Source organism: Nymphaea colorata, chromosome 2 (genome assembly GCF_008831285.2).
Source record: "Nymphaea colorata isolate Beijing-Zhang1983 chromosome 2, ASM883128v2, whole genome shotgun sequence".
NCBI classification, from domain to species: Eukaryota; Viridiplantae; Streptophyta; class Magnoliopsida; order Nymphaeales; family Nymphaeaceae; genus Nymphaea; species Nymphaea colorata.
In genome coordinates this window covers 15,279,009-15,304,842 of record NC_045139.1, presented here as the reverse complement: position 1 = coordinate 15,304,842, position 25,834 = coordinate 15,279,009, and the positions used below count along the sequence as shown (strand labels likewise).

Below are 25,834 nucleotides of genomic sequence, written 5' to 3'. Positions count from 1 at the left end.
GTTAGGCAACACTCGTCCTGTTACTTTTGTTGTTTATCGCACCTGTGAAACAAAAAAACGCCATAAAGTTTCCAAATCAATGATCAACTCGTAGAGATTCTAGGGCTGCTACAAGGACAGCCTGCTACGCGTCTTTGAGTCAAAATTTAATTGGTACGACTCTTTTGGATCTTATCACACACGCCTGTTAGAGCCTAATTGAAATTCAAAACCAAAAATTGTGAAGGCCACTTGAAGGAATCTTAAAGGCATCGAGACCTCCTTAAGACAAGCTATTTATACTATGTCAAAATTCAAGTTACTTGGTCCATGTTGATTATTAGTTGAATTATTTTGTAGTTATATTGATAACAAATTGTAGCTTAATTTTATTTACTTGGTAGTTACGAAGTTCAACCTTTTCATAATCTCTTAATAAAGAGGACTTCTACTAATCATGATATCATAGGCTTTCAAATTCATTAGTATTTAAGACACAAACATCAAAAATCTAGAATCAACTATTCACGCGTTTGTGATTCAGGAATACAAGGTTCCCTCACGGGCGACAGAACCCGGGCAATCCTCCCTTCTCTCTGTCAACCGCTCTTGCATCTAAAGCTCCCACAGCAGAGAACAGGAGTGGGCGAAAAGGAACTCTGTGCTAAACCACAAGAAAGATAGAACGACGAGACAACAGTCATTTGATTTTCGTGATGTTTTAAAAGTATCGTGAATCTGATGCATTGATCTTCAAAAGGTTTTTGCGAAGAGAAGAAATGAAGACGTATTTGGCTCTTAGATTTGAATGTAATTAAGTTTACAGTCCATATGGAAACAAAAGCATCGACTCTTGAATTCCCCCCTCTACATAATCAAGTGGTGTAACTCGTGATCAAGAACGTGTTCCAGTTGAGGGGAGCATGTGAATTGACAAACTTGCCTTCAGACTCTGAAACAGTAAACATGAGAAAATGAAAATCGCCACATTTAAATCTGCCCATGATCTTAGAATTCGAAGAGACTGTTCACTGTGGGGAGATGGAGTGGGCCATGTCCGTCTGAAATTTGCCAGGTGACGCTTGAAAATGTCCTGGATCGCACGCCAAAGTTGAGGCTCTCTCCCTCCTCTCTGTCTCTCTCCGTGTATGGCACAGTTTAGACAGGCTTGTATGGTCTGAATCTAACTCTGGAGTAATTCCGTCGTCTGCGAGATTTGATGGTTCGCGTAATGGAAGGAAAGGAGCCGCAGAGGTTGGTGGTGGCCAAGCCCGTAGCTACCAGGCCATCCGGCTTCCGGTTTCGCTCCTTCTCTCCTCCTTCGAGGCTGTCGTCGGAGGTGGCGACCACCGTCGCCATTAGGCCGAAGACGGTGAGGTTGAAGCCCTCCACAACCTTCCTGCTTGCTGACGTTCAGAAATCACCGGTAAAATCCTTGGAATTCCTGGCGGGTTTTGTTGTTCGTAATAGCTGTGTAGCTTCTGCTATTGGCCTTCTGATTGTTACTCTGCTCACTGATGGGGAAGTCACAAAGTCTTCTTGCCACTAACTTCTGAGTCCCATCTTTCCTCTAATCTCTTCTAGGTGGCAGAAAGTGCAGCAGCAGCCCGGGGCCCCTGTTCCTCTGATGCCAAGGTTTTGAGGAGTGAGAAGAGGCATAGTGTTGTTTACAGATCATTGGCAAAACTCGTTTCCGAAACCTCTGCTTCTCGTCAAGCTGAACTGGTGAGATTTTCTTAATGCATCTTTGCTTTCCTATAATTTTCTTTCTTTACACCCTTTTTGTTTGGTTATTGTCCTTTGTCCGAGTGTCGCTTTGAACCTACCGGTTCAATCATGCGTGTCTGCCTGCAGGCAACTGGACTATTCCTTTGTAAAGAACTTCACAGGCGGCTCAATATGGGCTTTCTGGTGATTGAAATGATAAAGAAACCAAAAAAAAGAAAAGAAAAAAGAAGCATATCTAAAGGATTTGTGGGCAAATGGGTGAGCCAGTTAGATGGTTCTATTGCCTTTATCTATGAACTCGTGGATTCAAGCCTCTCAGTTACCAACTAAAGTGATGGTGACTCTTCTGAAATCTAACTTGCAAATACCTGCTGCTCTTACCATGATAGTAAAAGCAAAAGTAAAACAAAGAATGATATTGCAGTCAGTATTTTAGTTACTTTTTAGTTATAGCAGCTGCCGCAACTGGCTACTGCAGAACTGCAACTAAAAAGATGTGGATTTACTAAAATCATCAACTCAAACTGAACTGTCCGCATAAACTTTCCTGGTTTTCTCAATTTCCTAAATAATAGGAGAATGTTCGGAAGCTCCTTGAGTAAATCTGGATGAAAGACTGCCCAAATTATGGGACCTGTAAATGCATGTCTCACTTGATCAATATACAGTTCCCTTCCTCCATTGTTCTGTTTAATGTGAATCATTACTGTGTTTTAGCTTGAAACAACTACTCATCCGGCTGATTATGGAGTAGTCAAGGAAACATGCTTCTTGTTCTTTCCTTTGGCGTTAGGTAGCTCGCTTGTTTGCTACTGTTTGAGTTTGTTCCCTGAACGCGGCTACACGGTATCTACATGAAATACTCATGCCATTTTAAAAATAACAGTAGTTTCTTCCAGAGTTTACGATTTATGGTTGGATGGATGAAGATAGCTTGCTCTTTTTTCCAACAGGGGAGCTTGGACCGGAAGTATCGACCACCAGCTTACTGTGCTGCTCCTAAAGTAACTCAGACGAAGTTGGGAAAAGGACTACCGACTGCATCTCCAAACGCCGCGACACAGAACACTAACTTGACGAGCACGGGCTTGCACTCTGCATCTGACGTTCATCGACCTTCATTTGATGGTTACACTTGGCGAAAGTATGGAAAGAAACAAGTGAAAGGAAGTGAGTATTCACGGAACTACTATAAATGCACGTCTCTAGCTTGCCCAGTCAAGAAGAAGGTGGAGAGATCTCTTGGTGGGCAGGTAGCAGAAATTGTCTACAGTGGCGAACACAATCATCCGAAACCCAAGCAGGTTTCAATGCAGGGTCAAGGACAAATTCGCGAATCTGAGCGAGACAGTGGCCAGGGTCGTGGATATCCTCACGGCCAGAGAAATAATGGCAAAGTAGATGCACATGATGAAGAATTTTCACTGGTAAATCTTCGTCGTAGTCGAGGAAAAGTGGTTTTAGCTCACGATAATGGCAATAGAGTTGACACTGCAAGCCATGAGAACTCGTGTGGGCTCGGTGATGAATGCAAGGAACCTCTCGGCAAGCGAAGGTAATTTGCTTGAGCGTGTGCGAACTTGGGATGGTAGCAAACATGAATCATACGGCTGCCAACATAGTATGTGACTTGATGTTTTATTGGCTTGATTAAACTTGTGACCTTATATTCTTCATATTTTCTTTGCTGCTGCTTTTTAGTAATCTTAAAGAGCCAACGTGTTTTACTTTACTTGATGGATTTGATGGTAAAAATTAAACTGCCTTTTTTACAACCAATCGCTTTTTAATTCAACTTTTCAAACGTTAGAGTTCTGCAAAATAAATATGCAGTTTGAGAAGGTTACAGAAGGCCTTTCACAAAATGAGCAGAACGTCTTAGATGAAACTTCTTCTTCGTTCTATATATCTACAACTTTCAGTTGCCGTAAAGATAAAAACCTGTTGTCCATCCAACTGCCACTGTCATTATGAATGAATGGTCGATCCCCAGTATGAAATAAACTTTTCATAGGGATCGTTTGGCATCAAGGATATCCATTTTTTTTCATTTTTCTTTTGAGAGATCAGAACTAAGAGGAACTGGTTGCAATTAAGCATCTCTAGTTGCCTGGGGTGAAGAGAGATGAGAGGGAGAGAGAGATATCTGGATCAAAGGACACAGTTCACTTGTTGCTCCATTGTTGAGAAATCATTTAACACCTAGGCTGGTTTTAAACTTCATTTGTCATGTTCACATAGTCCGGTCGGGTGCCTGCAGAAGCTATTAATGTTCGAGATGCAATGCCCGAAAATATCAGGTGGTCGCCGACCCAGTCTGATGATGCATTAATCACAACCTATGAGGGGAAGCACAACCCTGAAACTCCAGGCATTAAAGACTTCCTTGCAGTGCTTCACGCTTTGACTCCACGGTGAAGTCAAGCATTGAGAAGAGGTCAGGCAATCCCGTGATCATTCAGAAAATAGTCACCAAAAATGTGAGACCATGTAGTTCACTCTCCAGAGAGAGTACATGTAGAAAGAAAATCAGAGCAAGCTCGAGCTTGATGCCCTGTAGAGCAGTAGCTCTGCTACTAACTGGGTTTTTTTTTTTTTTTATTTAATAACGCCGAGCATTGTTTCCATACTTTTCTTCCAAGATTCCAGTTGAGTTTTACATTCAAATTGACAGCCAACTCCAATTGCCCAAAGATGACCAGTTGTACCCGTACTCAGATCGCCATATTGTCAATGTAATTCATTGTTACATTTTTTTTCGCGTTTTTTTCAAATAAAACAAAACATTGTGACTGTCACGGGCTGACTTCTTCGGTTCGTGTGGCTTCAAACTACCGAAAGGGGCACAAAGAGTGTTTTTGTTTGTCATAAAGAAAAGAGATTGTGAATAAAGAAAGCTCGCAATGTCATCACAAGAGAGGTAAGAAAATAATGATATCTCAACTTTACTTACAGGATGGCCGAAGCCGCTTACAAGATTCTCATGTCGATCACCCAAAACAAAGAATCCCAATACATGAAGTACCCCCTTACAAGTAAACAAGTGCAAACAAGGACTTAACATAAGCAAATGAAATATACATTACAAAACAAAGCAAAGGACTATACAGCTATGTCACCAGAGTGCAGGGTGCGAGTGCGTTGAGGTATTTTATTACTATTATTATTTTTAATTTATTATATATATATAACAGGATAAACATGTATATATTATTATTACAATTTAATTATTAATACATATAACATACTTGAATAATTATATTGTATAGAAAAATATCAAACAACATATATTACATAAGTAATTTAGTAATATGATATTCCAATTGGATTCGGTGTGAGTCAGAGCCACACCCATATCCGGTGCGCACCCGACTCAATGTGACTCGGGTGTGGCGGTAAAATAGAAGAGTCTGGTGACTTAGTTGTACATACTCTCAAACACTGAGGAACAATGACAATGGTTAAACTTAATCTTACTAGGTGCAATCCGGACATGATCACCTAACAGGTGCCAAGGCCAAGACTCTTTCAGGTGGACCAGTTGGATCCATACATAGATGAAACCTTTTGAAGTTTCCAAGAGTACAACTCTCTTTGAGTGCAAGGTACGTTGGCTCAAGGAATCGCTTACTCATGACATATAATTTCCCCTGCTTGACTAACCTTTTAGAAAGACATGGTTATTATTGTTTCCATTGTGCTGCTCTTGCCTCTCTTTCCTGGGGTTCACAAAGCATGTTTCGGGATCTTTATGGTTCAGGAAAGGAGTGCAGTGAGAACTTGACAACGACTATGAATATTGTAACCTAAACTCCTTGTTAGTGGACCATCTTGCCTCTCAGTGCCGAATTCCCCTTTGAGGCGGATCCCAGCCACTTGGCCATGTCGATGGACATTGAACAAAATTAGGTTAAGAAATGTTCTCATGAAACATTAAGCTGGATTGACCCATGATTACATCTTTTTGTACCTTTTTATGATGAGCAACCCACGGAATGAATCTCATGGTGTTGTCCAAACTCGGTTGTTCCCTTAACAATCAAGCTACGGCACACTGCATCATTCCACAAGGTAAATAATGAACTGAGTCTACAACCTGGGTAGGGTTTGTAAATAGTTTGGGTCCAGATTTTATTGAATTTGACTTAATCTGTTTCTATGCAACTGAATTTGGATTTGGGCTAGCATTAGATCTAATATTAGTATGCAATCAAGTCAGACCTTTATCAAGTCTCATATGAATATTGTGTTCGAATTTGGGCTCAGCTCTAAAACTGCACATCCAACCCAAATCTAAGCAGTAGACACATTAATTAAGTGGATTCAATATTGGATCCATAATCAGATATTTCCAATCCATTTACAACTTGAACCTGTGGCCGAGCAACTGCTTCCAAGAAAAATTTGGCTTAAGTAGATATAAAAAAGGAGAAGGATTGAAGTCTAATTTAGGGATGATCGTCCTTTAAGACATGGTTCTCGGGTTTTGGATGATCCCATTGAGCAAAGTTTCAAGTTCCAAAATATTCGAATTATCCATATCCGAAGCAATATACATTACATATCTGAATCCAGACCACTCACGTTCGGAACCAATTCTGGGACTCCAATCTGGATCGAACGAGGGTCCAGAATGGGGAAATCCACCAACGGACATTCTCTGTCTGGAGACCAACAGTGACGGGAAACGTTTCGACAGAGAATGATATTAGTCACGCGACACCGCATGCAATTTTTTTGAGCTTCCACTGACAACCTTCCAACTTTCCGGAAAAATTTACGTCCTCGCCACTGTCAACCATGACTCGAACTCACTCGGCTAATCCTCCAAAGGGGCGGAAGAGGTGGTGTTTCCGTTTACTATGAACCAAAAAAAGTTTAGTTATATGAAGTAGCTAGCTTTATAGGGTTGGAGTTCTTGGTCCAAGTTCAACTGAAAATTTGTTAAATTATATATTTAATAATTTATAAAAAAAAAAATCTAACTCTACCCCCAACAGCTTCCTTAACTTTTTAAAAGTAAAGTTTTAAAAAGGGAACTAAGCACGAACGAACTAGAAGAAGGGGTTTCGATAGCATGAGATCAAAAAAACTTATTATTTGTTTATTGAAGTAGAAAATGGGAATAGAACTTGGGTTTAGGGAAGGACACTGTGCTCATTCCTCAAGCCGAGTGTGCGGCAGGGAGGGCGCGTAAGAGGGAGGTGGCAATTGGTAATTGAAGATGAAGTACTTGGCTAAATATTAGTCATTGAAATCTGCTCCGGGCAAATGAAATGAGAGCCGAAGAAGTAGAAAGATTCTCTCTCATAAAGGACCGAAAAATTCCATTTCAAGGCTTACCTTTTCGTTTATAATTGAAAACACGGAGACACTTATATAATTTGCTTATTTATTCACTTTGTCCGCCCCCAAAAGAAGACCCCCCAATGAAACCAAGATGTATTAAGTTAGGGGAAATGTGTAAATTTTGGAAATTCCTTATGCAAACTTGTTATTTTCTCATTTCAACTTTTCCTTTAATTTAAAAGTTACCATTCCACAGCAAGAATGTGAGACTTAGGTTTAATATTTTTAAAGAAAAAAATGGATCTCCAGGGAAATTTAAGAAAAAAACGGTAAAAGCGGGACAGGAGCACCATCACGAGAGGCAACGGGGCAGGTTTCACGGTCTGCCTTTGGCGCCTTTCTCTCTCTCTGTCTCTCGTCTTGGATAAAGGCCTGGCTCTCACATAAGATCTAGGAGAGAAAGCGAGAGAGAGAGGCGGGCTTTCCTATAAGCAATGTCTAGATGCACGTACATACCGCTGTCAAAGAGCGTGGAAGAAGCAGAGGAGCTCCGAATGAAGGAGCACAGAGCTTCTTTCACCATCGACTGCTTGCAGAGAAGGTTGCTAGCAGAAAGAATGGAGTCGAGAGCAGCCTTGGCTGAGGTCGACAGATTGCAGAAAAGGGTATCTGCTACTTTTCCATTCCCCTTCCTCTTTTTCCTTTTTCTCATCCACTGCCACCTTCGCTTTATTCATCGATGCTGCTCAAATCTAACTAATGGTGGTGGGTTTGCCCCGTTTCCTGGTCTTTCAGGTGATGCAGTTGGAGAGGCGGTTGGAGGAAGAGGTGGAGCTGGTGAGGAAGGCGGAGAGGGCGTTCAGAAGCGCCATCAAGAAGCTCGAGTCCCTCGATCTCCTCTCCTTCGAGTTCGGTCTCACCAACACCACCAGGTAACAATGCATTCATGCTTCCCTGTATTTAGCTCTCACAAGCTCATGCTTCACGCATCCTGAGCATGCTGCTGCCTTGGTTCAGGGGGACGCGCATCTGCGCCCCATGGCCAAAATGGCTCGTCTCTGGTTCGAAGGGCTTCACTCCGGACCGAGCCCAGGTCTAGGCTCTGCCCATTCCGCTACATCTTCATCTGCGCATGATTGTTTCTCCAAGATCATAGCGTTGGGTGTGTCAATCTCCCAATTCGAGAAATTCCAAGTGAAAGAAAGGGGAAAAGTCTGAAAAGGAACCGACGAAAACGAGCGTTGTCTTTAATAAAAAAAGGAAAAGTAGTATTTGCTGTTCTCTCGTATTTCAAAGCCTTGAGCAGAGAGTCAGAGACAGTCCCTGCTGCTCCAACTTAAATGGCGGCATCCACTTCATCATGAATGCCAACCCAGGGGGGCTATGGCATTCGAACTGCCCAAAATAATTAAACGCAGCGTTCTGACAAGTCTAACGCCGGAGATAATCGAATTCTGAAAGGTGGGTAAGGATCTTCAATGTTGTAATTTAAGTTGATAACCTTTGAAGCTAACTGAGCACCATGATTTTCTTTTTGAAAATTCGTTTCTTTTGAACATAAACAAAGTGGCTGGTCGGAGTAGGAGTCACATAGATGGCTCGTCTTGTTTTCATTCTTGTGCTAATCTCTTAAATAGTTAGAGGTAAATTTAGCTAATGTTTTTTTGTGTACTAGATTCGATTTTATTCTAAATCGCCGGCAATATTGAGCTGAGTCTGACCTAATATGCAGAGGCAAGGTCACATCAATGTGGATCGGCCGGCTGAGAAAAAGGGTCGGCTTCTCCGATCAGACTCTAGCATTTAATTGATTAAAGTAACCAAAAAAATGTTGGTGACTTTTCTTTTCTTTTTTTCTTTTTTCTTTTTCTTTAATGCCATGTTCTTAATAATGTTTGCCGTTTTTTCTTTTTCAAAAAAGAAATATGCTCTTTTGCTCAAAAGCAAGGCGCCTAATCAGACTATTATAATTGTGAGTGTTGTAAATTAAACTGAAATTTGAAGTGAAGGGTTTATTTAGTGCTATGAGTCAATGGATTCGTAAAAAATGTCACTGTATTTTCTCAAAGTTAAAAAATACATAGAAATTTATTAGAAGTAATAAAAATTTTAAAAATATTTAAAAGATGAATAGTATGAGACTACTTAAGTATGCTAGTTTCTCAGTTTGTGTGTATAATGTACTATACGTGTCCAGCATATTTAGAATGTTGGACGCACACTGGTAGGCCATCAATTATGGAGGGAATAATTTTTTGGGTTGATGAATTTTTAGATGCTTATTTTTAGTGGTGTTCTTTTTGCAGTAGTGAAATTGCAGATGTTTTTATTGTCAAACCATTAAGTATGTTTTCTTATAATTTCTCTAAAAATTGTTTGCTATTTTCACGAGGTGCAATACTGACAACCTTTTAAACTAATGAGACGTGAGACTCTGAAGTTCCCAAATCTCAACATTTCAGCTTTATAGTATATTAAGCATAATTAAGTGCAATTACATGGTACACAGATCATTCTAAACTCTAAAGACTCCTGCTCAGTTAGATCTCATCCACTGCAAGGCTGCACACCATTGTATCATTTCATGGTTCAAATTTTGAAAACCGCGACGGCCATGAATTCTCCTTGGCTAGTTCGCCAGCTGATGCAGCAGCAAAATGTTTTAACTTTTAAAAAGAAAAAAATTGCCGGTTTCGGGATCACAGAGGGAGTGTAGGCCTTTCTCTATCCCTCACCCGTACACACACACACACATATATACAAATCTTTTGTGTATGTGTATATGACGGTTCTTGCATAAATAGGCGCTCGTGGAGCAAGAGCACCCATGAAATGCAGCAGAATGGACAAACTGGGGGGCGAAAGGGCAGGGAACAACCTGAGCCTGGAGCAGAGAGTAAAGATCAGGAGCAGACACAGAAGACGTGCTTTACATCAAGGACGGGTGAATTGTCTGGTTATGCTAAAAGCCATGATATTTGCGTCACTTGAAAAATATCTTGTTGGGAAGCAACCAAAACAAAAGCAATCTTCACTTCTCTGTAGTGGTTTGGCTTGTATGCTAAAACCTCCCATTTTCTCTATGGTAATGCTTTTTTCATTATTTATGATGTTTCCGAATGATGATAGATAACTGCCAGTCGGTTTTAAAATATCGTCCAGGAGAATTCTCTTTTGAAACTTGAACTGTTTGTTCGATTTATAATGTAAGTAGCTCCTGCACTCAACTAAATTAGCAGAATGGATGCTTCCTCTTAGTGAAGGACACTTAATTTGGCCAAACGTGAATAGATGGCTGTTGACTTGTTAAACAAGGCAGGATATTGATCTTTTACTGGGAAAAAAGACGTTAATTTCCAGTATCTTGTTTTCCTTTTGAAGAAAGAGACGAGAGGGAGAGAATATGAAAAGGAAATCTTCAATTATTAATTTTTTTAATTTATTTTCAATTCCGTCACTCAGAAAAGATGAACCGGTAGTCTTACAATCTTCATGTTTATTATAAATGTAAATTAAATTGCCGTTGCTTCCTCCAGATATTGCTTCAGCAGCTGATTCCCATCACAGAAATTTCCACCCTTTCGTGTTCATCCTACATGTTGGGTGTTACAACTTACAAGCAGATTGATTTACAGGAATGGGAACCACTAGTGCCGCAGCCACAGCATTGGTATCCAACTAATAACTGTTCAAGCCCTTCATATGCAGGATGCGTTCCGGTAGATTTGTGGTCTGCGATGCTGAAAAAGGGAAAATAGCAAAACATTGTTAGTATATGAACGCTCTATTCAGAGTGTCTTCCGCCTTAAAGGCACCCTGCAAAGTTTGAGGATAAACCATACAAAGTTATCCTTGACAGTGCTTAATTGTTTTAAGATAACCACATCTCTTATCAGCATCAGGGTTTGAAATCCCTCAGCAGGGAAGTAAGGAACTCAAGATGAATGGACGCAAATTGGCAAAAAGCAGTAACAGTATGCCTTCCAGAGGCTGAGTAAATTGTCCATGATGTTATTGGGCCAATTCATTGTATGCTTTCCCAACAAAGGAAGGAATGATCTTGTTCTTTTGCAAGGATTTACCTCAGACAGTGGCATTCTCATTCGCACTGAATCCACAAGTGACAAATCAATCTCCGCTATAGCCAACCCAGTCATTAATCGGTCTACAACATCACAAAAAAAAACATCACAAGTTATAACTTCTATCTAGTTGATCAACTTAGCAATCAATAACCACATTATGTTCGGTAACACATACTCTCATCTCAACTAATCATACACCAGAAGAGAAGATGCAAACTGCTGACATCGCAGACATGGGAATCCTAGATTACATTTGCAAGGTTTCAGTCTCACAAGATGGTATCATTAGATCCATGTATCTGGCTTTGGGCACAGTTTTTGCTGCATCCATTGTCCTTCATAGCCATAGACTTGAATTTGGTGTCGGTCCATATTTTATAGTCATGTTTAGTTCATTCTTCAAGATAGGAACTTTACTTTCGACCTCCCAATGTATAGCAAACTCACAGAGATTATCAATACACATTGAACACTAAGGATGCTTGACATGGACAGGTAATCCAATTCCAGGTATATGACACAGTGAGAAAACAATTTAACACCTCTAATAATGATTTTATGCGTGAGAGACCCAAGAAAATTTTTACCTGGCAGGCGACCAACAATGGTACCCCATGGGTCAATAATTAAGGCATCACCATAGCTTTCCCTTTTTTCAGTGTGTTTTCCAGTTTGCGTGGGAGCAATTACCTAATAAGCAAAGAAGTGAACAGTAACCTTCATAATATCTGCACAGGATTCTAGAATGTGTATATTGCAAACTAATTCCTTCATGGATTCTTCATATCTTCACAGGAGACCATCAAATACCACAGTAAGGGAATAAGGTTAAGAAAAGCACATTTTAGGCATCAAGATTGGAATGTGGGAAAAGATTTATGATTCTCTAATGCATAATAAAGAAGGCTTTTGCAAGATGGTCACGGCTTCCTCGACCAGAAACATTATAAAGAAACTTCAAACTTACAGGCCACAAATAAATTATATGAAGGATGAAGCAACTACAGCTGTTTCCCTTGTGTTCCTAAAATGCGGTGTTCAGTTTCAACAGATGTAACTAGATAAAATCCACCAATTGGAATATATGGAATGTATGGTTTCAGTCGGCTTTCATACAGTAGAAATCTACAACACATGCAAATTACTGTTTCAGCTTTTCACACAAGCAATTCATCTTTTGCATTCAAGTCAAAATATGTGATACTACTAACTTAGAACAAAGGCAGGAACTAGCCAGACCGAGACCTATTCAGATGAGTGGTGCATCTCACTGGGTGGAACCATTGCGGGTGATTTCGACTTCAAAAGCCATCACCCCACGTATCATACGTGACATACTACGCTCTTCTGCCATAAGCAGATACCAGTTCCTAGACTCCTAGTCCACCATCCAATAAAGACTCCTAGTCTACCATCCAATAAAGGAAGTAGATCTACCTCTTTGCACGTTAGACAAAAAACAATTATGACTATGATAAAAAAAATCCAACAGATGTTTGATGAGCAAGGGTTCATTTATCTGGTGAACATTTTGTCAAGTCTCTATTAATATTCCAGTAAAACTAGCTGTGCCAACTTTTGAGAGAATTTCTGGAAAAATTGTATAGTGTAAATTCCAAAAATAAAAGAATGACAAAGAATCTTGTACCAATATACAGCAACTTTATAGTTTATATCACTTGCATCAACCATATGAATAAAGCAACAATTTACAAGAGTTGAATGTTTAATTGGTAGCTAATCATTAATTTAAGAGCATGTAAATGAATTTGACAAACAAAACATTTTAAGATCTAATTAACTTAAAGACTTTTTTATAGCAATTAGAGGACATTTGTAATCCTACGAACTGAGGTAGAAGATACTGAAAGCACTCAAAGCGTTGAATGGACTGATGGGGATATAGTCTGCCTAGGGCCTACTCATTCAACCTCTGTTTTGATTTCACGGTTGTAGCAAAATGCTAGTTCAATATTCATACCCGAAGTTTATCAAAGTAAACTGAATCCTATGCATTCTTCCTAAGAAGGCACCTAATCATATAGGACCTGAGTATGATAAATTTGTAGCATTTAGTCGTGCATTGAAATGGTCCTCTTTGTGCAAAGATGCTTCAATAGATATCTTTGGCTTGACATAAACTTACATAACACTGAGTCTCAATTGCACGAGCACGAAGAAGAATCTCCCAATGTGCTTCTCCAGTTACCTTTGTAAAGGCTGAAGGCACCAATAACACCTGCATCAAAACAACTTAGTAGCAAGCAAAGCTAATTCTGAGTACGCAAATGAAGAATGAACAACACAAGTGTGAAGGACCAGCTAGAAATATACAAGGAATAAAAAATAAAATAGAAACAGAAACTTAAAGCCAATATACTTGTGCATTATGTTGAAACCGCAGTTGCTGGTAAAGATCAGGAAACCTTAAATCATAGCATACAGTTAGACCCAAGCGCCCAACAGGACTGTCAGCTACAACAAGATCATTCCCTGAAAGTGATGGAGAACATACTCAATGCAACCAGAAACAAGAACTGGATGCATAAAGCCACTCAGTATTAGACATAAATTAGTCAAATTTCCAACATGCTAATTTTCAAAAGTCACAACAACTAACTCAAATATGGAACCTCAACACGATTTCCAGGTCCAAACTGTGGTTGATGATTTGAAGGGTCCTAACAGTTAAAGGTGGATATGCAAGGTACAAAGAACCTAAAAACGAAAGGCAAGGACAGGAATGCATAGACAAAAGACATTTTTTGGCAAAATCAATTAGATATACAAAAAGCAATGTCTGTTAGAGATAAAAGGAAGTTTCATGCATAATCACAAATATCAGCAATATTTTTGAAATATCACGATAATATCCTCCAATAAAGGCAAAAATGAAAAACAGGAATTTCTTGCAATATTTTTTGTGAATATTGCCAATTTCAATGTCATGAAAATATCACGCAAATATTTTTGATACTTCCATTACATTTTCCACAGGAAGAGACTTAAAAAGTCAATTTTAAGAATAAATTTTAATCCAGTTTTTTTGTTTCTTTGTGCAATTTAATAACTATTTTAAACTTTATTAATGTTTTAATACGAAAGTATGTAAAATGTTTTTGACCAATTTTGCCAATATCGCACCTAATCTTATCCAAGCATTTCAGAGATACAGCGCCAGTTTCTTATTTTTTATTCATATTTCTAATCAATTCAGAAATGAGGGAGACGGGCTGATCTGTAATGATGTGTATGATCCCATGTTGTCTGTCGGTGAGTAAACCAATGTTGCACCCAACACCTATATTTTCAGCATTGTTTCCTACATAATGTACATAGCATCTACCAAGGTATAAGTTTATAACCGCACAACCTAAAAGAACTTCCACGAATACATTTCAAAAAGTTCTATCAATTAGACTAAAGTTACTTTGTGATGCTGCATGCACCAGATCCAAAAATCAAAGCCCTAAGCACACACAATAAAAGAAACTTTCATGAGTGCATCTTAGACGTTGTCAGTTATAATCTAAAGTTAGTTCCCGATGAACTGTTTACAAAATAATTAAGTACCTGCAACTGTGAAATTGCTCTCTTTGTATACCATGCCACCAGGAACATCAACATCAAACCTTCAAATGATTAACATTAGCAAATTGTTACCGTTTTGCAGAAATTGTGCATGAGATGTCTATGAAAGGGCGGTGCTACAAGACTAAGCCCATGTATGGGCGGCTAATCACAGGTTTAGATGCCAATGAAATGCTAAGAAAAGCAACACTTTCAAATGTGAATAAGAGAACTCAAAAGGACATCCAAATTTTCCTTACAAATGTATCTTCCTGTAAGTATTTCTGATGTGTCCAGATTCATCAATCAACACATGTGTGTTATACAAATGTTTATCATCTGCTCCTTTCTCCTGAAAGCCTCCGAGAGATAACCAAATATTGAACTCCCTGATCATCGACAACTGTTAGATCAGTGAGGGTTTAGAAGAGATGAACTAAAACAATTCTGAAGGCCACGACATCAGAAAAACTATATTAATGTGAAAGATCATCATAGAAAGTGCAGTTCAAGGGGACAAAAAATCAGAAAATAAATGAAATGAGTATGATGTACCCAAAGCAACATACATCGCACTGGACAAATTCATGCAATGTTTTAAACGTATGCATGTGAACATTGCAACTGCATTTGGGTGCATGTGCATGTCTGTAGGAAAAAACTAATGTGCATAACTATTCCAACAACGAACAGAGTACAGACAATAAACTAGGATGAAAAAGCAGGCAGAAGGACTGAAAGACCAAATCGGGAAAAAGGAGGGGCAACATATAACTTATAAGTATTCAAAGCCGGAAAATATTTCCCCTAGGAAGTAAAAGTAGAACAGGAAACAGTTTGTGGGTTGGAAGAACCGTTTAAAAGCATATAAAGAAATCAGCATTATTGCACTCAGATAAGCACAGCGAGAATGGGAAAACAACCAAGGCGAAAGATTTATAGCCTTATAGGGGATACAGGAACCTAAAGGGTTTATTCAAAAAATATAATTATTTAATGTGATTTTGGCTCAATCTTCTCCATTTATTAAAGAAAAAAAGGAAACGAGGACATCCATTTTTTTACTACAAATTAGAATTCAAAAAGCAATCACATGTTGGGATAAAGTTAGTTTTGAGACTCATAATGACAAGAAGTTAGATTAAGTAAAGATGCGTCCACATTACCGAGCAAGTGACTGGTAACCTTGCATGACGGGCCCGTCAAGAGACTGAGCTACCTCCAGGCTCTCTCCATCTCTTGCACCTACAAAGGAGAAGTTTTCGGGGAAACACAGCATCTTCACTCCAGCAGTGGCCGCCTCCTGCACAATCAGTAATTTAGTCTCCAAGCACTGCCAAAGAAAGATAAAACCCGAAAGCCTTTCAAAAAAGGCCAAAAACAGGGAAGTCACATTACAGAACAAACTTCAACAGCTCAATCTCAAGCTGCTTCTCTCGCTAAAAAATGCCAAGAGGACAACCACAAACACCATTCTCCAACTTAAGCACCATACACATGTAGTCTGAAATCTAGGAATACTCAAAGCGGTAGGAATTGATACCGGGACACTAAGAGTGTCTCTGAAACTCTAAACATAGAAAATTAAAACACAAGTAATAAGATATAATAGCAAGAAACCAAAAAAAAAAAGAAAAAAAGATAGAGAAAAACAGCATTTTTCATTTTACTGTTATTAACATTACAAGGTTATTGATTTCAGGTTAAAAAAATTAAAAAGTTTTAAAAAAAGTTTTGTGATAAAAATGTTTACATGAATAAATCCATGAAATTTCAATATAAAAATGCAGAAAACATAACCCCATATTAAAGCTACGAAACATAAATAATAATAAGTTTTCAAACTATGTTAGACTTTATAAAAGAATAATATTTGCAATACTTTTCTATGTTACAATAGATGTCCAAAAATGTTAACTTTATCCATTATTATTCCAGTTTTATTAGAAGCTTGTTCTCCTCTACACAAATTTTGTGGCTCCGCCACCGGCCACGAACCAATATCAAGTTCGCACGCCTCAAGCGGATCAAGTGAGAAAGCAACTAGGATGATGTGGAAAAAATTAAAATAAACCTGCAAATCCGTTCGCGACATTTCACCAAATCCCCATAATTACAATGGGAAGAATTAGACTCAAAACGGCAGAAGGAGTTCTTCATCAAACGAAGAAAACAACGGGTCCCTCCGCTTGCAAAATCTCAGCTTCAAGTTCCTTTGCAGCTTCGATCAAAGACCATTCGTCCAAATAGAAGGAGATTGAAGACAAACCACATTTTCAATAGTTCAGTAGGCCTCTTGGTTGCTGAAGAACTCGTTTATCAGGAAAATGGCCTCCGAGGAACTAAAAGACAGGGGAGGAAGAGAGCGGTACCTTTACAAGCTGACTGCAGATAGAGAAGTTGGCAGAGAGGTCGTTCACAGACGTCATCTGGACCGCGGCGACCTTGAGAGGAGCAGCCATGATGACGGGGGTTGGAGCCGGGGGTGCCGCACCGGAGACGAAACGGCAAGCGATTGGACGGAGAACGCGAGATGGCAGCACCCGCTGAGGCAAACAGAGAGCCATAAACCCCTAGATAACGGACGGGGGATAGCCAGCCGCCATTGCTGGAGGATGGGGAAATACCTGTTTCTCTCTCAATTCTCTTTCACAGTCTATCGTATCCTCTTTCATTTCCCTTTTTATCCCTCTCATTTCTCCTCCTTTTATCTTTCCCGTTCTTTCCTCGATTCATCGGAGTTGATAAGCAGTAACATCCAGTTACTCCATTTAAGCCGATGACGGGAAACAAATCACGAATGACAATTGTATCGTTTATATATATATATATATATATATATATACAAAGGAAAAAAGAAGAAGAAAAAAGTAGCGTGCATTTTCATTATTGAGATTAGTTCATAATTTTTTTTTCCCTCTCAATCATTTATGCGAATAACAGTATAACTGAATGGGACTAGGAAACCAATGTCATCATTTACTAGAACAATGGCCCCAGTCCAAATGGCTTGATATTTAACTGCTTATTTTGTAGGCAATTTAAGGCAGTTAAGCGAAAGAAATTCAAACTAAAACAGATTCATGTTATGCTGCCAAAGGTTGAGCATTCTCTTCTTTTGGTTTAATTATTTCATTGGTTATAAGGCATAAAAATTACATTATAAAGTTGTACATGCTCTTCTCCATTATAAGCATGTCCTTCCATTATATTTCTCACCAACTGATCATACTTATGGGCACCTTCAGCTTCTAATCTGCCGATTCATATTTTCCGGAATCAACTTGCATAGGTACCATTTCTTGTGCAAGCCAAGCATAACAGAACCCATTTTAGGATTAGACAGGTAATTTGCAGTAGGTCTTAGTACTGTTAGAAGAAGGTTTAGATCTAAATCTTCTCTGGAAATGGGTGGGTTGGGTGAAAGCAAAAAAAAAAAAAAAAGAAGCATTCAAGGGCTGTCAAAGCATAACAGTTACAAATGCCCAAAACTTGGAACAGCATAGCGTCTGGAATCGAACAGAAGCAAGCAGACTAACAAAGCAACTCATACTAGTGAATCCACTCATTTCCATTTTAAGACAATTTACAGAGAACATTTTTTCTCCAAAAGCTAACACCAGACATACTCCATTCACTATTCCCGTGAGAGACCGCCACCTAAAAACTGGGTTAGTGTACATCAAAAGAATTATCGGTTACACAATGGAATATACTTTCTTTAGAAAGACAAAAACCGATCGCCTTAGAAATCCTCGGCCAAGGAATTGGCATGTACAGGGACCGCACCTCCTTTAATGGAGATTGCAGGTCCACGATTCGAGCTCTTGATCAACTGGTGATCGAGGAACACGACCACCACTGTGATATCATCGTGGAAATGTCTCCTTACGCCACGATCAATCTTCTTGAGATCTGAGTACCTCATTTCTCTTTTTTTTGCTGCTTCTTGCATTGCAGCTTTAACAAGTCTCCGTGCAATTCCCTGCAAAATATAAGATCATACAGAAAGTTTTAGGTTTGAAAGCTGGCACCGAGAGGAGAAAGAATCAACACTGGTTACGGCAGTAGTAGCTGTATAAAGTTTTATGCAAAAGACTTCTACCTGAGTAGATAACCTATACAACGACATAAATCCATTCACACTTCATGGTGACCATATCAGGATGAAAGCAACATCTTACAGATTAAGTCAAAATGGTCAAGCCAAAAGAAGAGTTCTTACATTACGTGGATAATTTTGAACAATATCAACTGCCTCCTGATTGCTAAGGTGCTCCCAGAGACCATCAGAAGCAAATATAAGAAACTTGTCACTTGGTTCTAGCTTATGAACTAGTATTGATGGGTCAGCACTAAGAATTGGCTGTTTAAAGGGCTTTGACAGCCTGAACCTTGGATGCAATGGCTCGCGGTTGAATTCTGCCTTCTTCAAGTACACATCCCCAATGGACCTTGAAACCTGGAAAATAGAAATAATTAACATACAAATTGGACCAAAAATAACATTTAACTGTTTAGCAAGCAATAAACATATCCAGGTACTATAGACATGCACACACAAGTAATTATGGATTTATTATTTTCATCCTAGATTGCCTTAAAAATATAACACAAAGCTGAATGAGGAAGATCATGTTGAGAATATAAATTGTGAATACAAGCAACAGTGTTAAATACCGGCCCATCTCTGGAGAATTTCTTTCGACCCTTTCATTTTCAAGCAGAGGAGCACCAATAGCATGCTAAAATTGGAAAGTGAGCAGAGGTCATTAGAAAAAATAAAGTTTCAGTTCTTTTGGTTTCACTCTTATTCACCTTCAAGAGTTGGCCTCAAGAGATGGTGATAGACAATAAAAGAGCTCTCTGTCAAGCACCATTAACGCTCAATGCCTCAATAGCACCAAATAAGATTTTCATGAAGCACATTTCAGTGAGTTTTCTGATGAGCTACCAAATTTCATAGAAGTTGTACGACTGTAAAATACAGTTGAATGTGGATGGATATATAAGCAGTTATAGGAATTCCTTCAATTACAATTTTAGTAGCCCTCTAACAAAAAATATCAAGCTGAGGAGTTAATGAAGTACTTCAGTAAATCTTGACCAATAAAGCAGTTCCCCTCCTAAGGACAAATAATACTCACAGGAACAGAGTCTTGTATAATTAATTGAACCTGTGCGAGTAATACCACTATGGAAGAATGAAATACTGATGTCAAAAGGGAAGGTGCAAAGTGCAAACCATGGATATTATCGAATTTCAGATTAAGGATCCCAAACCAAACATCAGCAAAAAACTGAAGAGGGCAACAAGAAGCATGAGGTTTCCCTTTTTTCTCCAACAAGTTTATTTTTAAGCAAACATTGTCATAGTAATAGTAGCAAAATAAGGAAAAGATAGTCACCTGTATGATTCCCTTAACTCTCCAAACATTATGTTTTAGTACTACAATCTGTGAGTCTTCAGGATGCAATAAACGCAATTCCTGTCTCACAGACTCAATGCAGGCATTATGCTCTTCGGATAACTGGACTGCAGCAACCTCCTTTGTAGCTTTAACTGATTTTGCTAGGACAACTCGAGAATCTCCAGCATTAGCCACATACAGCATGCCATCGCAAATGACCCCAACCAAACAGCAGGAACCAACTGCAGCTATCTGGGGTTTAGAATCCCAATTTTTTGCCACAACAGATGTGAATCCCTCTTCAGTCGCTGCAAATGCTTTGCGTATAACTTCTGCTGACATTGTTTGCTGCTCAGCTGCAAACCCTGCACAAGCGAGCTTGTTAAAACATACATACTGCAAGAGACATGATGCTCTAAAGCTTAAATCATGGTCTGTCAAAGGGTTTCTTGATTCAGAATTGTTATTCAAATATTCGCACTCAGACTAACAGTCAAGATGCTGAATTTTCAGCTGAGAAAGTGCTCCATGATAAAGTTACCCACTAGAGGTCAATTAATTAAAGCACAAAATAAGCCAATCAGATACCAACTCTAACAGTGAACCATAAGACTAACATTCTCATTGTTTGCAAACCTAAGCAGCAGCTCTATAGGCCGTAGAGTGAAACATACTTTCCACAGAAAAAAGCAATCGGTCCCTGGCTTTCATAAAGATCAAGCTGCCAACACAAGTTAAATTACTGCTCACAGGTAATTCAATTCTCTATATCAATGTAAAGCTGCAGATCTAGCATATGGATCATTGAGACTTCACAATAGTTGAAGCCTACCCTATCCTTCTGATACTTAATAATCACCACAAGTACAATATTTCACTTGAACCTACAGGAAAAGGATTTGCTAATCGAAAACATTCATCAAAACAGCCAGACTGCATACGTTTGCTATATGAAGTCTTGCAGAAAGCAAGGCTGAAATACACAAAAGAAACAGACCTATATCAGGAGGGTCCATTGCAATTGAAAAGCAATTTTATGGATCAATAAGAGCATACCGAGAACCCATTATATTCCGATCATGTTCACAGGTTATACAAAACATGCCGATACCAGAGCAAGACAATAAAAAAACGAGTTTAAGATGAAGCATACTCTTTAAATTGTGAAAGAGATTATTCTTTACGAAGCGAGACGTTTCAGGACCTCCATGCCCATCATATACTCCAACAAATGTCCCGTGGGGACCGGATTCGACCGAACTCAGAGGACCTGACTCGATTTGGCTTTGATCCTCCAACAAGTTATTAGCTTGAACAACTGCCATTGAGCAATCACCATTTATATGCTGTGCAAAGTCCTTGTACCACAGAAGACCATCAACCTTGCCGCTGTTTGCGCTTGCTGAATTTCCATTTCTAAGTGCTTCTCGCTCGGCAGGGCAAGGCCGCCAACATGGTGTTACGATCTTCATTACTGCAGTTACCATCCTACTTATGCCTCAACCACGAAAGGAAACGGCAAACAGTACCACCATCAATCTGGTTTCAAACCAAAGAACAACTCAATCGGCGAGAAGCGCAGGAGATCACAAATCTGCAAAGCTCAACCCCAACAAATATCAGCAACTAGAAAAAAAAATGGGTACTTGGCACGCAGAACTTTGAACAAAGTGAAATTAAAAAAAGGACCCAACTCAGAGGAATCCTTATGATCCAGAAAATCTCAGAGATAGCAACCAGCATGTGGTCAATAGAATTCAATTTCTGGAAAGTGTTATACAAGAACAAGGTGAACAACACCCACAAATTTGATCCAGAACCTCGGAGAAAAAAATGGCCATTCGATAGAAGAATCGGGAATTGCATCTAATTGAAACCCAACCACAATCCGAGTTACAGAAAGCCTTATAACAGGCGCAGCAACACGGTGAATCTCAAACCCATCCTGGCGAAATCCCAAAGCTAGAGCAAATGCGTATGGGCCAAAATGGCAGAAGTCCCCCTTGACAATAAAACAAAAAAGAAAAAATTATGAAAAACTTTCCAGCCAAATTCATCACATACCTTGACAACCCATGTGATTCAATGATATACAACTCCACTTTATGTGCCTCTGATGAACATCAAAAACTGGATCTTGGCGGTGGCAAAATCTGCAGGTTCCTGTCAGAAAGATCTATGAGGAAGAAGGCAGGAGGGCTTGACGATTGATTGTGGGGAGGTGTTGGGTTCCCTTGTTTTGTGGCGGAGAGTTGGGGGTTGATGAACAAGAAGAGAAGCCCACTTTTTTAGCGTACCTTAAATGGGGGTTTGTTCTCTGCCTCCCAACCCTTTCTTGGAAGATTCTCTCCTTTGGAGGAGCCGATCTGCCATTTAAATAGCAGGCTCAGTTTGGGGAGGGGTCAGAACGACGCGGACTGGTCAGGACGACGCGGCAACGACCCCTTCCCTACCACTCTTGAACCTTTTGGGCCCTTTTGTCACCTTCTGACCAACTGCCCGTCCTGGCATTGTTGCTTTAATGGGTCCCCCTTCAATGGGCCATCTGCATTTCATTTCTTTCCACCATGTTCATATTTATCACGAGTATTCCATTTACCCCCTTGATTAAAGATGGCAGGGTCTGCGTTTACACTGGAAGAACACATAAGAGATTGTTTAGTATTAAGAACAACATAAGAGTGTTCTATAAATCTACTTCAAAATTATGATAGATTCATGCAATACATATTCAATTGTTTCATGATATCTCCTCTTACTTTGGAGCAGATTCTTAGAACATTTATAGATTGTTCCTAATACCAGACAGCCCTTAAACAGTTCTTTGATACAAACAGAAAAAGAAAAGCAAAGAGTTAGTCTGTACCGCAATGAATTCACTGTGTGTAAAGGAATTGAGGGATACCCAAGAGCCGTTTTATCATCCATTGAGTTCACATGGTTTTGTTGACGTCCGCTGAGTCCGCAGAGCTTTGTGGACTTGAATTGAAGTATGAAAAGCAAATGAAATTTTGCATTTAGGTGAGTGTAGGTTTGTTCGGGGCAGGTTCTTTTCAGTTATACTTATTTACTCCTTGAAAAGCAGCATTCTGAGAGAAAAGACAAGTGCATATAATTTTAAACATACTTTAGTGATGAGAATATGCCCAATGAATATAATTAAAAATAAGAGAACAAAATATTTTATGGGGAAGATGCATCCATGGTAGACCATGTTAAGTTTTCTTCGCTTCCTAAATTCCACACGACAAATAGAATCACGGGGCAAATGTGAGGACTTTCTGTGGAGATTGAACCGAACCAGGTTGAATTTAGCCATGGCTTCCATAGTCCACAGCCACAAAGCTTCGTTGCCCAAATTAGTTAATGAATCAAGTAAACTGTCATTTATGAGTGGACTAATGTGCAAGGGACACATGTCGCCGAGCCGGAGAGTCGGAACTACTTTGAGTGGGAAATAAGACAGGTGTCACATGCTGTGTTGGTAGCCTTGCAAAGCACTCATCTGAACGCATGCAATTCATGCAATTTGGAAACATGTAATTAAAAGAGAAGTCATCCAACTCCAAACAATGCTTTTAAAAATTGCAGGCTTATTTGAATCCAATTCCTTCAACTTGATGGGAAGTCTGATTTGATGGGTAGTTCATGATATATATAAACTAGAAATGTCAATATATAGATCAGGTTCAGATCGAATGTACAAGCATTTCTGCTTGTTTAGATGTTAAAGTATTTGAAATTGAATTTAGATTCGAATATGAATGATGAAAAGTCTTTACCATATTTAAATCTGATCCTGAATTCACAATCAGAATCTAATTTTTAAATTACGTCCAAATCCTGACTTTTAAATTGGATCCTAACTGTATTGCAATGTGTTAAGAATCAACTTTCGAAATGTATGGACATCAGATATAGGATATATAATTAAAACTAAATCCAATTTGAATCTGAATCCAGTCAGATATTTGCTTAAATCCAAATTCAATTTGAACCCAATCGAGTGCCATTTCTTAAATCCGAATCTAATTTGGTTTTTCAATCAAATATAAAGTTTTTATGTATCCAATGTTTTTAAACTATTCGGTAAAATATTATATCCAAATCAAATTTATTGACATCCTTATTATAAAGGATGACAGATTGATACACACTGATATCAATAAGACTACCTATAGATAAAAAGATGAACCTATTTCACTAGGTTTTATATATAGAGTGAGTGAACGAGTAGGACTTTGGTTATCCAGAGTCACCCAACCATCTAACTATGGTCGTTCATCTGAAGCAGATAAATGGTATAGAGAAAAACAAGGAAAAAAATATAAACTATATGATGAAAAAGTTTATCACTTTTTTCTCCCTTGTTTTTTTCTTAATTTTCATCACGCTGGATCAGTAATATATATATATATATAATTGGAGTGTGATAAAAAAAATATTTGTGGTCATACAAGGGAGGGGGTGTTAATTAAAAGGTCTGCTGGAGGAAGAAGAGGCAAAACCTGTGAGCCACATGAGGTGGTTGCCGGATCCAAAGAGCTGATTCTGGGGACAAACATTGATCACAGAACCAAACATGCTCCCTCTTTTCTTCGTCTGTGAAGACATACACCAACTGGCCCTCCCGCCCTTTCTCCCTCTCACCATTTCTTAGAAGCTGGAATCAGAAGAGAATAATGCTGCTGTCTGCTCTTGTGCCAGTTGGAGGAGGAACAGTCCGACCTTTCCTAACCAAAAACCGTGTTCTAAAACTACATATCCGAGCCACAACCATGACAACTAGAATTATTTTAGTTATTTAACTTTTCTTCAGTAATCAATATATATATATACATATATATATATGAAGTGGGTGATGTTGTTCTCATTATTAAATGACTAAAGAAGAAGAATAAACTTTTTGTTCATGGTTTGTTATGATATGTTGTTTTTTTTAAAGTATATGTAGGTATGCTAACCGATTCGACCAGTTATACTATACCCCCTTACAGCAAATCCTTGAGAAATTATAGAGAAATGTAACGCGACATGGAATTCCTTTCCCGAGACTTTCGGATGCCTGTGTCATGCAGAGGAAAATATTTTCCAACCAAGTGTTGGTGGGACGGGTGCACAGGGACTCGGGACCAGGATGCTACTTAGGATTCATACATGTAAAATCGATGTCCCAGATGCTGGGGCCTGTGTTGTGTCCTGGGCATGACAAGGGCACGGGCTCTTTGTCCCGGTGGAGTAACAGCGACTGGGCGAGATACCAACAAAGCAAACGTCCTTGAGCTTGGTTCTCTTGCACCTTCCGATTCAACTCTCTAGCAGGAGGAGATCTGTGAAAGAGATGGGTACTGTCAGATTTTCAGTCTGAGCATGGGAGTTTTAATTTCAACCATGAATTTTATGACCTAATCTGCATTATTGGCCGACAATGAGTCCATCTCCAGTGAGAAGTTTGTGTTTTCTATTTGATTTCTATTGTCAAACTTGAGCGGATGCCATTCAATGGAATCATCAAAGATCAATATTCTGCTTGGGCTTCAGAAAAGTTCTACATGTTGAGGACCCAAATATGAGATTGGTTGGGAGATGGAGCAGACATGGAGAGCCTGCAGAATACTAGGGCTACCAACAAACCAAACAAGGCATCTTGGTGCTTATTCATTAATTTATCTCATCAGTAGCATAAACTAATACCAAGTACCATCTTATCTTCGAATAATATGTTACTTTTGTTCGGTGGCTGGTAGTTTATATTGAATTCATGAATTTGAT

At 39.0% G+C, this 25,834-nt stretch overlaps 4 protein-coding genes across 4 annotated transcripts; 2 read left to right on the top strand and 2 right to left on the bottom strand.

The window, feature by feature from the left end:
* The first annotated feature begins 796 nt into the window (after positions 1-796).
* LOC116248580 (WRKY transcription factor 44-like) lies at positions 797-3,383 on the top strand. The gene is made up of 3 exons (XM_031621455.2): positions 797-1,405; positions 1,564-1,704; positions 2,661-3,383. The coding sequence occupies exons 1-3, from the start codon at positions 1,199-1,201 to the stop codon at positions 3,264-3,266; spliced, it is 954 nt and encodes a 317-aa protein (XP_031477315.1). The 5' UTR covers positions 797-1,198; the 3' UTR covers positions 3,267-3,383.
* A 3,986-nt stretch (positions 3,384-7,369) lies between these two features.
* On the top strand, positions 7,370-10,268 carry LOC116247180 (uncharacterized). The gene is made up of 3 exons (XM_031619191.2): positions 7,370-7,661; positions 7,792-7,928; positions 9,801-10,268. The coding sequence occupies exons 1-3, from the start codon at positions 7,491-7,493 to the stop codon at positions 9,985-9,987; spliced, it is 495 nt and encodes a 164-aa protein (XP_031475051.1). The 5' UTR covers positions 7,370-7,490; the 3' UTR covers positions 9,988-10,268.
* A 132-nt stretch (positions 10,269-10,400) lies between these two features.
* Positions 10,401-17,383, bottom strand: LOC116247179 (deaminated glutathione amidase, chloroplastic/cytosolic). The gene is made up of 9 exons (XM_031619190.2): positions 17,024-17,383; positions 15,818-15,954; positions 14,912-15,040; positions 14,655-14,713; positions 13,462-13,574; positions 13,228-13,320; positions 11,669-11,771; positions 11,079-11,161; positions 10,401-10,736 (listed from the first exon to the last, which is right to left on the bottom strand). Exons 1-9 carry the CDS (start codon positions 17,216-17,218, stop codon positions 10,695-10,697), a joined length of 954 nt encoding a protein of 317 aa, XP_031475050.1. The 5' UTR covers positions 17,219-17,383; the 3' UTR covers positions 10,401-10,694.
* An 803-nt stretch (positions 17,384-18,186) lies between these two features.
* LOC116247178 (probable protein phosphatase 2C 46) lies at positions 18,187-22,416 on the bottom strand. The gene is made up of 5 exons (XM_031619189.2): positions 22,127-22,416; positions 21,216-21,656; positions 20,060-20,427; positions 18,877-19,113; positions 18,187-18,636 (listed from the first exon to the last, which is right to left on the bottom strand). The coding sequence occupies exons 2-5, from the start codon at positions 21,547-21,549 to the stop codon at positions 18,397-18,399; spliced, it is 1,179 nt and encodes a 392-aa protein (XP_031475049.1). The 5' UTR covers positions 21,550-21,656; positions 22,127-22,416; the 3' UTR covers positions 18,187-18,396.
* Between the last annotated feature and the right edge of the window lie 3,418 nt (positions 22,417-25,834).

What these genes read in the sequence shown, in the direction of transcription:
- LOC116248580 (XM_031621455.2), top strand. Translation starts at nt 1,199, where the DNA reads ATGGTTCGCGTAATGGAAGGAAAGGAGCCGCAGAGGTTGGTGGTGGCC. An exon ending in CTGACGTTCAGAAATCACCG is followed by an intron (nt 1,406 to 1,563) that starts GTAAAATCCTTG and finishes AATCTCTTCTAG; the next exon opens with GTGGCAGAAAGTGCAGCAGC. An exon ending in CTTCTCGTCAAGCTGAACTG is followed by an intron (nt 1,705 to 2,660) that starts GTGAGATTTTCT and finishes TTTTTCCAACAG; the next exon opens with GGGAGCTTGGACCGGAAGTA.
- LOC116247180 (XM_031619191.2), top strand. Translation starts at nt 7,491, where the DNA reads ATGTCTAGATGCACGTACATACCGCTGTCAAAGAGCGTGGAAGAAGCA. An exon ending in TCGACAGATTGCAGAAAAGG is followed by an intron (nt 7,662 to 7,791) that starts GTATCTGCTACT and finishes CTGGTCTTTCAG; the next exon opens with GTGATGCAGTTGGAGAGGCG. An exon ending in GGTCTCACCAACACCACCAG is followed by an intron (nt 7,929 to 9,800) that starts GTAACAATGCAT and finishes TTGCATAAATAG; the next exon opens with GCGCTCGTGGAGCAAGAGCA.
- LOC116247179 (XM_031619190.2), bottom strand. Translation starts at nt 17,218, where the DNA reads ATGGCTCTCTGTTTGCCTCAGCGGGTGCTGCCATCTCGCGTTCTCCGT. An exon ending in GGTTACCAGTCACTTGCTCG is followed by an intron (nt 15,041 to 15,817) that starts GTAATGTGGACG and finishes GTCGATGATCAG; the next exon opens with GGAGTTCAATATTTGGTTAT. An exon ending in CAATTGAGACTCAGTGTTAT is followed by an intron (nt 11,772 to 13,227) that starts GTAAGTTTATGT and finishes TTTGCTTATTAG; the next exon opens with GTAATTGCTCCCACGCAAAC.
- LOC116247178 (XM_031619189.2), bottom strand. Translation starts at nt 21,549, where the DNA reads ATGGTAACTGCAGTAATGAAGATCGTAACACCATGTTGGCGGCCTTGC. An exon ending in TCTCTTTCACAATTTAAAGA is followed by an intron (nt 20,428 to 21,215) that starts GTATGCTTCATC and finishes TCGCTTGTGCAG; the next exon opens with GGTTTGCAGCTGAGCAGCAA. An exon ending in GAGTTAAGGGAATCATACAG is followed by an intron (nt 19,114 to 20,059) that starts GTGACTATCTTT and finishes TCTATTTTCCAG; the next exon opens with GTTTCAAGGTCCATTGGGGA.